This window comes from Hippopotamus amphibius, chromosome 6, assembly GCF_030028045.1.
Source record: "Hippopotamus amphibius kiboko isolate mHipAmp2 chromosome 6, mHipAmp2.hap2, whole genome shotgun sequence".
NCBI lineage: Eukaryota > Metazoa > Chordata > Mammalia > Artiodactyla > Hippopotamidae > Hippopotamus > Hippopotamus amphibius.
Window position 1 is genome coordinate 55,820,399 of NC_080191.1, and position 13,180 is coordinate 55,833,578.

General features: G+C 36.3%; 1 protein-coding gene across 1 annotated transcript in view; it reads right to left on the reverse strand.

Annotated features, from left to right (window-relative positions):
- The window catches only part of SYNE1 (spectrin repeat containing nuclear envelope protein 1), a 341,186-nt gene that overhangs the window by 294,864 nt on the left and 33,142 nt on the right, over nucleotides 1-13,180 (reverse strand). The window contains exons 11-13 of the mRNA XM_057737764.1: nucleotides 6,639-6,751; nucleotides 5,928-6,096; nucleotides 615-711 (exon numbers count right to left, since the gene is read on the reverse strand). Coding sequence (XP_057593747.1) covers nucleotides 615-711; nucleotides 5,928-6,096; nucleotides 6,639-6,751 — 379 coding nt within the window. The remainder of the gene's footprint in view (nucleotides 1-614; nucleotides 712-5,927; nucleotides 6,097-6,638; nucleotides 6,752-13,180) is intronic.

Consider the following 13,180-nt stretch of genomic DNA (forward strand, 5'->3'; position numbering starts at 1 on the left):
TTCAGCTAATGTTGGGGACACATTATATCTTATTCATAGGTATTCATAGGTATTCATAGGTATAAAGATTAAAGACAATGATACATTTAAAATGCCTGATAAATGGGATGCAATAAATGATATATTTTCATTTTACACGCACTCAGATAGACACATATATAGTATAATCACAAATGCTGTACTTCATTTTCAGCAAATATGACAGCTATATCTGCAAATTGAAACAGACACATTTTATAATTGTCTTTACACTAACTTAAGTTTTCATTTATTTCATTATATTATTCAGTTAGTTTATATTTTTGCCTCTAACCATTGGAAATTAAAAAAGGTTTGAACATTACAATTTAGAAAATGAATGCTTATTTTCCTCTCTCTTAGAAGATCACACACACACACACACACACACACACACACACACACAGAGGCGTATAATTATACAGGCTAGGCATTGAACAAAGCCAAGGAGACTGAATCCTTTATGTGCTTTCCAGGCCAGTGGCATGGTCACACAAAGATTCTGCAGAGAAAAAAATGATTTGATCATACAGAAACCTGTATATTCTAAATGTTGCTGTATTCAATACCGAAACAAATTCTGTCTTGTGTTTTACCTGAACCATCAGCTTTGACGTACATCTCAGCTGTCTGTTTCAGGATCTGGTAGGTCACTTCATACTGTTCAAAGAATTTGCTATTTTCTATAAAAGACTAGAAAAAGAAGGAATGGTTAGACAAGAACCAATATCGGCTTATACAGACATGCCAAAGTCAATTTTCTTCAGTATAGGTATGTGGATATGTTACCCAAATTTACCAACCTCACTCTTCTTAAAAATATCAAATTAATTCAACTGCCATTAATAACCTGATTATTTCTGAGACTGTAACTTGATTCCACACTTTTATTTCTAATTCACCCCTAGATTGAGAAAACATTATATTTTTTCTCCACCCAAGGGTTTGTTTTTAGAAGAAACAGAAGTTTCTCCAGAGAACCTGGAGTTAACATTTAGAAAGCACTAAATTTGGAACAACATTTTAAAGTGTCCCACTGTGTTTTAGCTGTGGGATTCTGTTGCTCTTTGAACAAAAATTCTGGTGAATGATGGCTCTGAAGAATTTCAGATTATAAATAACTGGCACAATGCACACTTTCTTGAAGTGGAAAGTAAATACAAAAATATTTACAAGTAGAAAAATGTTAAATAATCACACATTCCATCCACATTATCCATGCTCTCATATTTCTATTACCTAGTATAAAAATTAAAGATAAGGCATGTCTATATCTATGTTTGCATTCAGTTTACATATGTATTAGAGTAACTATAAGAAAATGAATACTATAAAATAGAGAACACACAAAAAATCCTTAGGTGGGTCTTATTATTGTTAACTCCAGGAAATATGAAATAAATCCTGTTTCAAAGATTATTCCTACTTCTCTAAAGCAGAAAATTAATGCGATTATAGACAACAACATATTACCAAAGGCTTCTTAATTTCTTTTAATAGCATAATTAGTTCCCATGATTTAAATTCAGTAAAATACTCTGTAAATGTCACTATTATAAAATACAAAATTAGCCTAAAAAAACCAGCTGAAATCCTGAATAGGATGTTGATGAAGTGCTTAATATGGAGATGCAACATGCTTGTGTGCAGAGGCAAAACTATTCATACAGCAATTTCATAGACATCCCTAGATTTTATGGATAGAAGTTTACAATATTTCAGGATTACATTAAAAATACATAGAATACATTTCATATCACTTCATGTTTGCGTTTATTTATATAGTAACTATTCTTCAAGGATATAAGGAACAGAGAAAGCTGTGAATCACCTGGGATGAGGGGTTCCCTGATGAATACCTTATCCAATAACTTTAATAGGCTTTATTATTCTTGTATGAGAATTGGTTAGTTCATTATTTAGCCTTGCGTCCTAATCCCTTAACCTCTGCCCGCTCTCCAAGCGGGGAAAGAGTAATTTACTGGAATTTAAATTTTGAATAATTTAACAAATAAGCAGGCCCTGATTTGATGAAAAATGGAAGATTAAACCTAATGTTTAAGACACTGTAAAGAACTGGAGAGATAAATATATTTGGCAAAGTTTAAAAAAATAGTCTCCATTTAGTTTGGACACAAATTTCAAGATACTAATGGGAAACAATTGTTCTAAACGTCAAATAAATGGGAAATAGTGCCTATACTGGACGTTAAGACATACATGCTTTTGCTAGAGTGGTTTACAAATTCATTGTAAATGAACAAGAGAGAAAAGCTATTTCCAGTTTCATTTTCGGTCCGGAGGTGGAGGATGGAGAATGTTTTAAGAATATTATAAAAGTTATAGAAATTCATTAAAGTATTTTTGAGCCTTTCTATGAGGAAAACTAGGTAATTAATTTTGGAAGGAAGAAACCTTATTTATTATTTTAGTTTTTCATGGTTTATTTATTTTTGTCATTTTTTTTCCTGAGTCCTGAGTAAATCCATTTAGTAACGCGAATTACTTTGTCTATTAGAATCACTTCAGCAGGAGGACTGCTAAATCTCCTTTTTGTTGTGAGCTATCGAGACAAAGTCTCTCAGAAGAATGCAAAATTAAGCACAAATGTATGTTTAAAATAACATTGACAGGATTAGTTTATTTCTTTCAAAATACTGCCTACATTTGGATATCAAGTTCACCAAATAAGCCATGTTGGTCAAGGGACTTTTAAAGTTGGTAGCACTTCAAGAAAAATATCTCTTTATGCACAAAATTCAAAGTAGTGGTGGAAGGGACTTAATTTCTACTCTCAAAAGATAAATACCGATATAATAAGTAAAAAAGCTCATCAATTTCACTCAAAGGGAGCTATATCAGGCAATTTAAGATTTTAAAAAATCAACTTTGAGAAACAGTTTCATTAGAACTGCTTATTTACTTTAATAAAACCATTACAAATAATCGACTAAATGTTTACATTACTCATGCTACATTCACATGGCCTACACTTCCAAGAGTTCTTCTTTTATGTGAAAGAATGAAATGTTGTCTCTCATTTCTTCCACTGTAAAACTGGAGCATGTATTAACTTACATGGTTATGTCATGAACAATTCTGACAGCAAGAATCAAACCAATCATCTTCTGATTTACATTACACTATGTAATCTCTCAACAGGAACATGTGGCCTAATTTCATCAACAAGTATGTGTGTAGTATTTTCCAAAAATTCCTTGAGCACTTAGGTGCTGCATACCTCTTATAAGAGGTGAGGAAGCACATTCTCTAATTTCCTAACTCTTAAAAAAATGTATCTTTTTTTGCAGATGAATAAAGTTGAACTGAGAATTCAGACTAAGGAAAAGATAATTATGGAACCCCTACATCCCAAATATTACTTTGCTTATTTGATGATGTAGCAACATATGGCTCATTACAATAATTTTTTTTAGAAACCAAGTAAAGGATTATATTTAAGAAACTGATTTTATGATTTTATTTGAAAGTCTTCATGCACTTTGAATTAGTCTGTTCTAAAGAGAATGATTTTCCCAAAAACTCCAAAAGAATGAGAGAAGCTCTGTGGGGTATGAGATAGAAGGAAAACAATAATGTGTTAGGCTTTGTTCCTTAGAAAAATCCCTATTATTCTGTTATTATGGTTGTTGTTGCTGTTATCAAAAACTTGGGAAAGATTATGTCTTCTAGACATTAAGTTATTTATAAGGTCACAGGGATAGTGTGTAACCGAGTCATAATTCAACATGTTTCTATGTGACTGGTGGCCAGGCTTCAATAATCTCCCTCACCTCATCCCCCCTGGCCCAATGCCACGCTGCCTATAAACAGACGTAACAGTAACTAGCAGGCTGCAGGTATGGAAGTGTAAAATATTGTCAACTGTGGACCAGCATTAAATGTAACTGATACTTATGTGAACTACTTTCTTTTTGTTCACTGAGCTACAAGAGATCATTTGGTCTTTTCGGTTTAAAAAAAACCAAAACAAAACCTTTTTTCCCAACCAATTTTGTTAGAGAGTAAAGCTCAGTACTTAAGCACAAAGGCTTTTGATTTGGAAAGATGTGGATTCAAATCCAGATTCCACTTCTTATTAACCCCTGACACCTGGAACATGTGACTTGAGGGTTCAAAGACTCCACTTCCTCAGTGAAACAGTGTGGAAATGCCCAGCCCATAGGGTGGTCATTGAGATGGAAGATGACACGTGTAAAACACCGGGCACATGGAAATTAGCAATATCCTACAATTATTAAAACTATTAAGCTATAAATACCTTAAACCCCTTTTTGAAATAGAAGCTTAGGCGATAAATATGTGTCTTTCATCAGGAGATAAAAATATTAGGAAATATTCATTAAAACCTGCTATATTTGTAGAGTTATTAACAATTTTAAAAGTAATTTTGAGAGATGTTACCATGAAGTTTAAAATTAGCAGCTCAGTGAATGTCTATTTATGAAGTAAGAAAAAAGTACTGATTTTTTTAATCATTAGTAATAATTCTTTACTTACATATGCTTTATTTGAGAAGTTCCAAGAGAATTATTAACATCTTTGTGTTGGAACATTAACCTGGTGGAACAGTCCCATTAGACATTTCAATCTAATTGGCTCTCCTTAAATAGCGAGAACAAAAACGGATTCTGAATAATTACCTGCTGAGCTCAGAGTGTTTCATTTGACATGACTAAACCCCAAACCATAAATGCATATCTGTATTTAATATTTGTAGGATTACTGCAATTGCTTAAACTTAAAAAAAAAAAAATCAGATTTCACATTAGTTTCCAAAATCATTCAGAATGAATAAAGGAACAAATCGTCACAGATTTGCACATTTTTGGACAAATGTTTCCTAGAAAACTGTAGTAAATCTTGAGAAAGATTTCATTGTAAACCTGTTAAATCTTTTTTTTTTTTTCAAATGCATGTTGTTCATTTAGCACTTAGAAAATAAAATTAAAATATAGCAAAATATATTGTGGTTCTAGGATGTTTATTGAAAGATACGGTTTCAATAAACATTCAGTCGTGTCAGTTAAAGAGCCACTGAGAATAGTTAGGTTAGAAATGGGCTTATATTTTAAATTTATTAATTTATCATTTAGAACTTGTGATTAAACATAAATGAAACAGTTACAGGACTGAGATGCCCTATTAACATTAATTTTGAGAGCAAATTTGTGTTGCTAATAAATTGGGGGGCATGTTTAACTAGAAAAAATAAACTGTCTTTAATAACTATAATTCTCTGATTATATGTAAATGGAAACGTCTAGTTACAGAACGACCTACTTCCCCCAATAACGCAGGGCTACTAAATGCAGGGCTACTACTCTATGTAAACATTGGATTATCTATACTGATAGCCCAACATATGAGATACTCCTCAAAAATAAGTTGGTACAGAGATTCACAGACAAAATTTTACTTTTCCTGGGTGTACACAGGAAGCAATGAAGCTCTTGGAATGACCATTAAAAAAGGCGTCTTTGAACTAATCTAAAAAAAATAAAAATAAAAAGATAGTCCCCAATTGAGAATTGTTCTAAACTACTCATGATTGGATTTTAGAAACGTGAAGATAATCTTTAAGTATTTTAATTCAGATTGAGTGGTTAGCTCACTGTCAGTTGTATGCAGTGCAAAAACTTTCTTTTCTTAAGCAACAAAGCCAGTCACAATGGTTCAATATGATGAATGCAGCAAAACCTTTCTTATCTTCAAAGATTTTGGGTGTGCATTTCAGATTGTTGTGAAAAGCTCACAAACTTATACCAAACCCATTTCTTAATGTTTAAATTCAAGATAAAAGTAACAGAGTCCAATAAACTAGTAGGTATTAGGTACTAAATCCAGGGGTCCTCTAACCTCTCTGTCAGAGCACCAGGGAGACTTACAATGTAGTTTTGCAGAAGTAGCTCCACTGAGTCTCTCCTCCCATACTTGATGATCCAAGATTTCAGCTTTGATTCTGCAAGAACCAGCAGTGAGAGCAGACGGTACTTTAATTCTAGAAATTCCATTTTCATTAAGTGTAGCTCTGATGTGGAGGAAACAAAATGAAACCTAGAAACAAAACACGGAGAATTAACAGAATGTAACTAAGAGTAACAGAACAGGGCTTACTTAACCTGTTACACCTCAGTTTTAAATAAAATGCAGGCACAAGGTCTTCTAAACTCTGCTGATCAATCACTCTCAGGAGATCTGGTTCTGTTTCTAGCTCTGGGTTTAAAGGCAAATCACGATTGATTGAAGTCTTTGATTTAGTTCTTTCTCCTGCCAAGATAGCTCTCATCTGTTTCTTTTATAAGCTGTTTTTGTAATATTACATAATGTTCCTCACAGTACTGAATAAAAATACAGCTTCTGAAGAAACCATTTCTGTGATTTCCAGCCTGTGGGTACATGCAGGTTTACTCTTTTCAATTAATAATATATTAGAATGTTTGCATTCTTAGCATATGCTATGGGAACCCAATTTTTATGTACCAAATGTACATAAAAATCTCTGTAAAAATATCAATTCATTGAAAGGAAAGAAATGGAAAAAAAGCATCCACCGAGCCTTTTAAAGACATTGCATTTAAAACCGGACATTCTCTTACCTCTCAGCCATGTCCTCTAATTGATCAGGTGGCACTGGGATCCCGTTAACAGACCTGGTTCGGTAGATTTCATGGAATGCTCTTTTGTGGGCATCTGTGTTTTGAAGCAGATCCTAAGATACAAATTTAAAAAAATAAAAAACGAGGAAATATGTTCACAGGAGGCTAAGAAGCATAAATTTCAGCCTGCACAGATGAGTCAATGCATTCAACAATTTGATCGTGTTGCCACAGCCACACGCGGTTTAGTGCCGATCACAGGCTTTTACCTTGTACAGGAGCCTGGATGCTTGTCCATAAGGCCCTGTGCTCGAGCGGTAGCTAATAATTATGGCATCTTTTAAACACACATGACACTTGCACAGCAATGCATTCAGACATTTTAAAGGCACATGGTCCAAAGGGAAATGTAGGTAGTGCTATAAACAATTGTTAGCATTTTTCTCTTTCCCTGATTTTGAATCTGTGGGTTTTTCAAAGCTTAACACTAAGCACAACCAGTTTAACCCTTTAATGGTAAAAAATAAAAATATTAAATTCTCTATTGTTATTCTATTTTGAGTGCATGCAGGCTACTGTAAAGTAATGTTTGCTTGCCATCTTAAAGTAAGTCAATTACATTACAACATATTATGAAAATACCCTTATGGTTAGAAGATTTCAAACAAGCTCAGGGAACGTCCTACGGATATCACAGTGGGAAGAGAAAATGTGATGTTTATAAAGATTCTTTCTAGACTGTATAGAACTCCACAAATTTTAATAATTTATTTAGATTTTTTTCCTGGGGTTTTCACTGTCAAAAGACATGTTCATATAAAGACTTACATGTACGTCATCATTCCTAGCCAATTTCTCACATAGAAGCAAAGAAAGAGAGAGGTGAAAGCAGATTCATGTCATATTTTCTAGAGCCTAGGTTGTTTCTCAATAGCAGAGTAAATAGTCAACAGTTGGTCACTCACAGAAAAAGAGGATACATTAGCCCACCAGAATGATACATCAAAATTAACCCTGTTTCTCTCCCACTAAGATTTAGTAGATTAATTGGAGAAAATAGAAGCAAAAAAACAGCCTAAATCATAAGAAAGATACTTGATGGACGGGTACAAATGAAGGCTTTCATATATAAATTACGATGTTAAAGTCATATGTGTTTGTTCACACAAGTAAAATTAATTTTCTCTTAATTCAGGGAACATTAAATTTTATGTTGTAGGAAAAAAAAAATCCAGGACCAGACTATTTCTATCTTGATATATATTTACTATTATCACCTTCTGACCTGCTTTGAGTCTGTAGGGAACTGCACAGATATCCACAAGTTCCCTGTTCCCAGAGGGAGAGCACCACAGACATCTCAGAGCTCATCACTGAGGACAGAGGACTGTCCTAGAGCAGCTCTTGTCTGTGAGTATTTTAGTCACTCTCTGTCTCCTTCTTAACATCCAGACACATTTCTATGGCTTATAACTGAGACTCCCCCAAATGACTGCAGGGCAAATTTAGAGCCACCACCACTCCCAGCTCGGATTTGTTATGTGTGACCATATGTTAATGTATGGGTGGGGGTCTGACTATACTGGAATACCCATACATCCAGTTGCCTCCCAAGAAGCATTCCCTATTGTAGTTTTCCGTTATCATTTGAAAAAATGTTGACAAGAAATCAAAACAAAAATATTTTCAAACAATAACAAAAGAACTACAGTTGGGGGCTTCCTAGGTGGTGCAGTGGTTAAGAATCCGCCTGCCAATGCAGGGGACACGGGTTCGATCCCTGCTCCAGGAAGATCCCACATGCCGTGGAGCAACTAAGCCCATGCGCCACAACTAAAAAAAAAAAAAAAAAAAAGAGCTACAGTTGGTGTGATGTCACTGGACCCTTTGAAAGGCTGTCTCACTACAAAAAAGCTGGATGCTGAGTGCAGCATATGACTAATTCACTAGTGGGCTCACAGGAAGTACGTGAAACCTTTTAGGGCTCCCACTCTAGGTAAAGCATGATTCAAAACTGGATCACGGACCTGTTGGCAAAAACAAATTGAAAAAGCTGGTTGTTTCAGGCAAATATCTATACCATTGCTACAGGAGATGGAGTCTTGGAACCTGAATAAGGTGAGAAACACTGAAATTTAAATTGAGGCCCCTACACTTAGCTAGAACCCTCAAAGATGGTTGCCTGGTTGACAGAGAATGCAAATACAAAAGGAGGAAAGCAAAGGTCTCCAAACACAGGAGACAAGCTACCATGAGTAGAATCAGCAGAAAAACACATTTACAGTGTTAGAAAAATGTGAATAATTTAATACTTGACAACAACAATTTGCAAGTTAGAAGAATATGACCTGGTTAAAGTGTTCTTAATTCCTTATATTGATCAAGAGGAGGTCAAAATTGATTAACTTTCAATTTTGTTAGGTATCTATGGTATAATTTCAAGGACAACCACACTATACAACTAGAGTTTATAATTTCAAACCAGTCTTATTCCAAACATGGAATAAGAAAAATGAGCAAGCGAATCAACAAACAAAAACCCCTGCATCAACTTATAAATAGGAAGAATGTAGGAAAAGAAAAAAGAAAAAGTAGGGCAAATAGAAACAGAGTCAAATGGTAGGAACAAATTCAAGTATATCAATAATTATAATAAATGTGAATGGAATATATATATACTCATCAACAGGCAGAGATTGTCAGATCAGACGAATAAAACAGAGCCACCTGCTTTTTAAAAGAGATACTCCTAAACATTAAGAACAAGGATAGGTTGAAATTAATAGAATGGAAAACAACATGCCAGGCAAATACTAATGAAAGAAAGCTCATATGAGTGCATCAGTATCAGGCAAAATAGATTCCTGAACAGAATTCATTACAAGTTAGTAATTGCTTAATGATGAAACTTTCAATTTACTCAAAGATATATTAATTCTAAACTTGAACATACGTAGTAAACCTCAAAATATATAAAGCCAAAGCTCATAGAACCATAGGGAAAACCGAGAAATCCACGTGGCTGGGGAAGTTATCAACACGCTTCTCCCAGTGATTGAGAGAAAGCAAAGGAAGCAATTGGAACAGCAGGTTGGAGGTGAGGGAGGGCAGAGGAGGGAAAGGGCTGCAGACCTGTGGGCCTCCTGGGTTTTTTAAAGAATTTTTTGGTATTTCTTTTGAATAGATGGAAGCCAGCGGGGAGTTTTGAACAGAGGCGTAAAATGAACTGAACTGTATATTAAAAGGATCCCTTTGGCCATTCTACTGAAAATACTCTCTCCTTGATACACTGTTTCCCTTGGCTTTTAAGAAAACACAGTAGCTAGATCCCCGCCCACCTTGCTGATTGCTTTTTCTCAGGCTAGTTCACTTTTTTTTTCTCCAACTGGTTCATCTTCTACTCTCTGATCTGTTAGTACTGGATTCCCTCAGGGCTCAGTTCTTGATCCTTTCTCTGTCTACACTCCCTTATTTAATTTCAGTCTCAGAGCTTTCAACATCCCTTTATATACCAATGACTCTGAATATTTATCCCCCTCCTGCCTCATCTCCTACTGCCCACTCCACACATCCATGTGGATGTGAAAAAGTCTCATACTTACCTTGCCCCAGATTGAACTCCATTCTTCTTCCTGAATGTGTTTCACTGTCTCTCCATCTCAACCGATGGAAACTCCATTTTCCCAATTGCCCAGTTGAAAAAGCAGAGTGGCATTTATGATTCCCCTTCCTTCACAATCAATATCTAATGCTAAAAATTCTCTTTGCTCTGCCCTCAAAATATACTTAGAATTTTACCATTTCTCACCATCTCTACAACTAGGACCATGGCTCAAGCCACTCTACCTGGATCATTGACATTGGTTCTCTGGCTCCTACCCTCTATCACCAATCCAGCCTTATCATCACACAGTAGTCAGAGTGATGCTGTCAAAAGAGTGATACTGTCATTCCTCTGGTTAAGAAAGTTGATGGAAAAAGATCGTTAGGATATAGCAGAGAAAACAACGCCAAAAGTGCAATTAAGGAAAGTGAGAAGGTGCAAAGAAACAATACTGGGGGAAAATGGAAGCTTAACTATAGGCTCAGAAAAGATTACAAAAAATATATAGCAGAACATTTCGAATAATTTTGTGACTATAATTTTGAAAACACAGTCAAATGAGCAAATTCTCAGAAAGTATGATTAGCATTCTTGACCCGATTAAAATTTTGAAATCCTGGATAATTTTTAAACCATTTTTAGAGGCTGGGGACACAAGAGCAAAAATCAAACGGTAATTCCTTGCCCTTATGAAGTTGACATTACAGTGTAGGAAATCAAGCAATAAATAAGATAATTAAACTCGCAGTTGAGATGAAGATAAATGCTAAAAAGAAAGCCTGAATAGGGGAAGGGGAAAGGGAAGTTCCACTTTCAAAGGGGTGGCCAAGCAAGGATTGATTAAAAGGTGACCTTTCAGTAAAGGCCCAAAGGAGATGAGGAAGAATGTACTGGAAATTTCAGTGGAGACTGTTTCAGGCCAAGGGACAAGAACGATGGCAAGGGCAAAGGACTTCAGGCGGGAACGTGCCTGCCTGTTTGCGATGACCTTCTCAGTGAGGTCGCACTGACTACCCCACGTAAAATTGCAACACCACCTCATACTCCCTGTCCTTTTAGCTTCCATTCTAATAGGAAATTTATTGATTGATTATGTTTATGATTTCTTAACTTCCTACCGCTATGAGAAGGCAAGTTACATTAGGGCAGGGATTTTGTCTGTTTTGCCGATGGGAGTATCACAAATGGCTGGAACACCACTTTGCACATAGAAAGAGCTCAATAAATACTTGTGGAAAGAGAGGGAGTGATCCTTTTAGGACCATTTCGTCCTGTCCAAAATGATCATAAAACATCTGGTTTATGATAATTGGTCATATTTGGTCCTGTCCAAAATGCCTATGGAGCTATTTGGTCTACACCAAAAAAGGCCTTGATATTTGGTCCTGTCCAAAACCATCTGGCACGGACCATTACGCGCATGGGCATTTTGGACCAAATGTCGGCTAACTGGAAAGACTGGAAAGTCATAGCCAGAGGAATAGAGAGAAAATTAGGAAACCAAAGGAAGAAAGAATTTCAAAGATGAAGGAATACGTATCTAAAATGCTTCTGATAAGTGAGGTAAAATGAGGACTGAGAACTGGCCGCTGAGTGAGGAACAAAAAGAACCCTCCTGAAGCTGACATGGATGGAAGGGCAAGGGAACGTGTGACTGGAATGGGTTCTAGAAAGAATGGGAGAAGAGTAGTATGAAACCAAAATAAGATCTTCTTTCAAAGGGCTTCACTATAAAAGGGAGAAAAACAAAAGGACAGTAGCTGAAAAAGGAGGTAGGGTTACGAAAGAGGCTTTTTTAAGATGAGAATAATAATGGTGTATTTTATGTGGGTGGGAAAAATCCAGCACAGAGAGAGACAGAAAAATGAAGAAGGAAAGAACTACAGGAATTATCTTTTGGAAAAAGAGCAGGGAGGATGGGCTCTAGCGCACATGTGGCGGGGCTGGCCTTAGCTCAGAGCACAGATGGTTCGCCCATAGTAACAGAAGAGGAGACGGAATATTCGGGCACAGATGCTTGTAGGTGGGTTGATGTGGTCGTGGGAGCCTGCGGAAATTCTTTTCTGATTGCTTCTATTTTCTCAAAGAAATAGGAAGTGGTGTCATCAGCTAAGAGTAAGGATGAGGGAGGAGGTGTGGAAGGTTTAAGGAGACAAGGTATAAAATAGTTGCCTCAGAAATGCAGAGGGACTAGAGTCCAAAAATGCGTTTGGAGTGCCAGGGAGCACTGAGGGCCCACTGGGTTAGTCACCATGCTGGGGGTGTGTTTTTCTCCGGCCACAGCCAACTGCACGAGTGTGGGCAGGAACTAGGCAGAGAGCTGGCTTTCACCTGGGTTACGTTTAACCAGGAGAGCGGGACAGAGGGAGACCCAGTTGTCGGTTTATTTTCCACATATACAGTAAACCCCCACCATGACACAGTAAATGAGGTACACAAGTTCAATTGCACAAAATGCAGGGTTGCGTTAACGAGACAGTAATGAAAAACAGCATTTTGAGTTAGGTCTATACTGTCACAAAACGCAGAGGAAGTGTATTAGAATTTATGCGAGGCGCGACAAACCATGCAGTGCACCAGATAAAGTCGTCAGTGACTCAGAGATCACCCGGGCCTAAATCTACCACTTTCTAAGGCCACTACTGACCGCCACCCCGACTCTGACCTCCACTCCATTAGCACCAGGACAGAAGAACTCTGTGACTTGGTTTGCCTTCCCTTGAGAATGGAGGCAGGAATGAGGTCTGAAGCCAATCACATTATTATGCAAATTCACACTGCCTGTCACCTTATCTTTTCAAAGATAACATGTAGCAAGAGAAATAACAAAGGTAACTGCAGATGAAAAAAATATCACAGAGCTATCAGAAAATACCTCAGGAAATTAATCTACTGGAACTGTCATTAACAGGTACAGAAGAGAGAAGTACAAATCAGA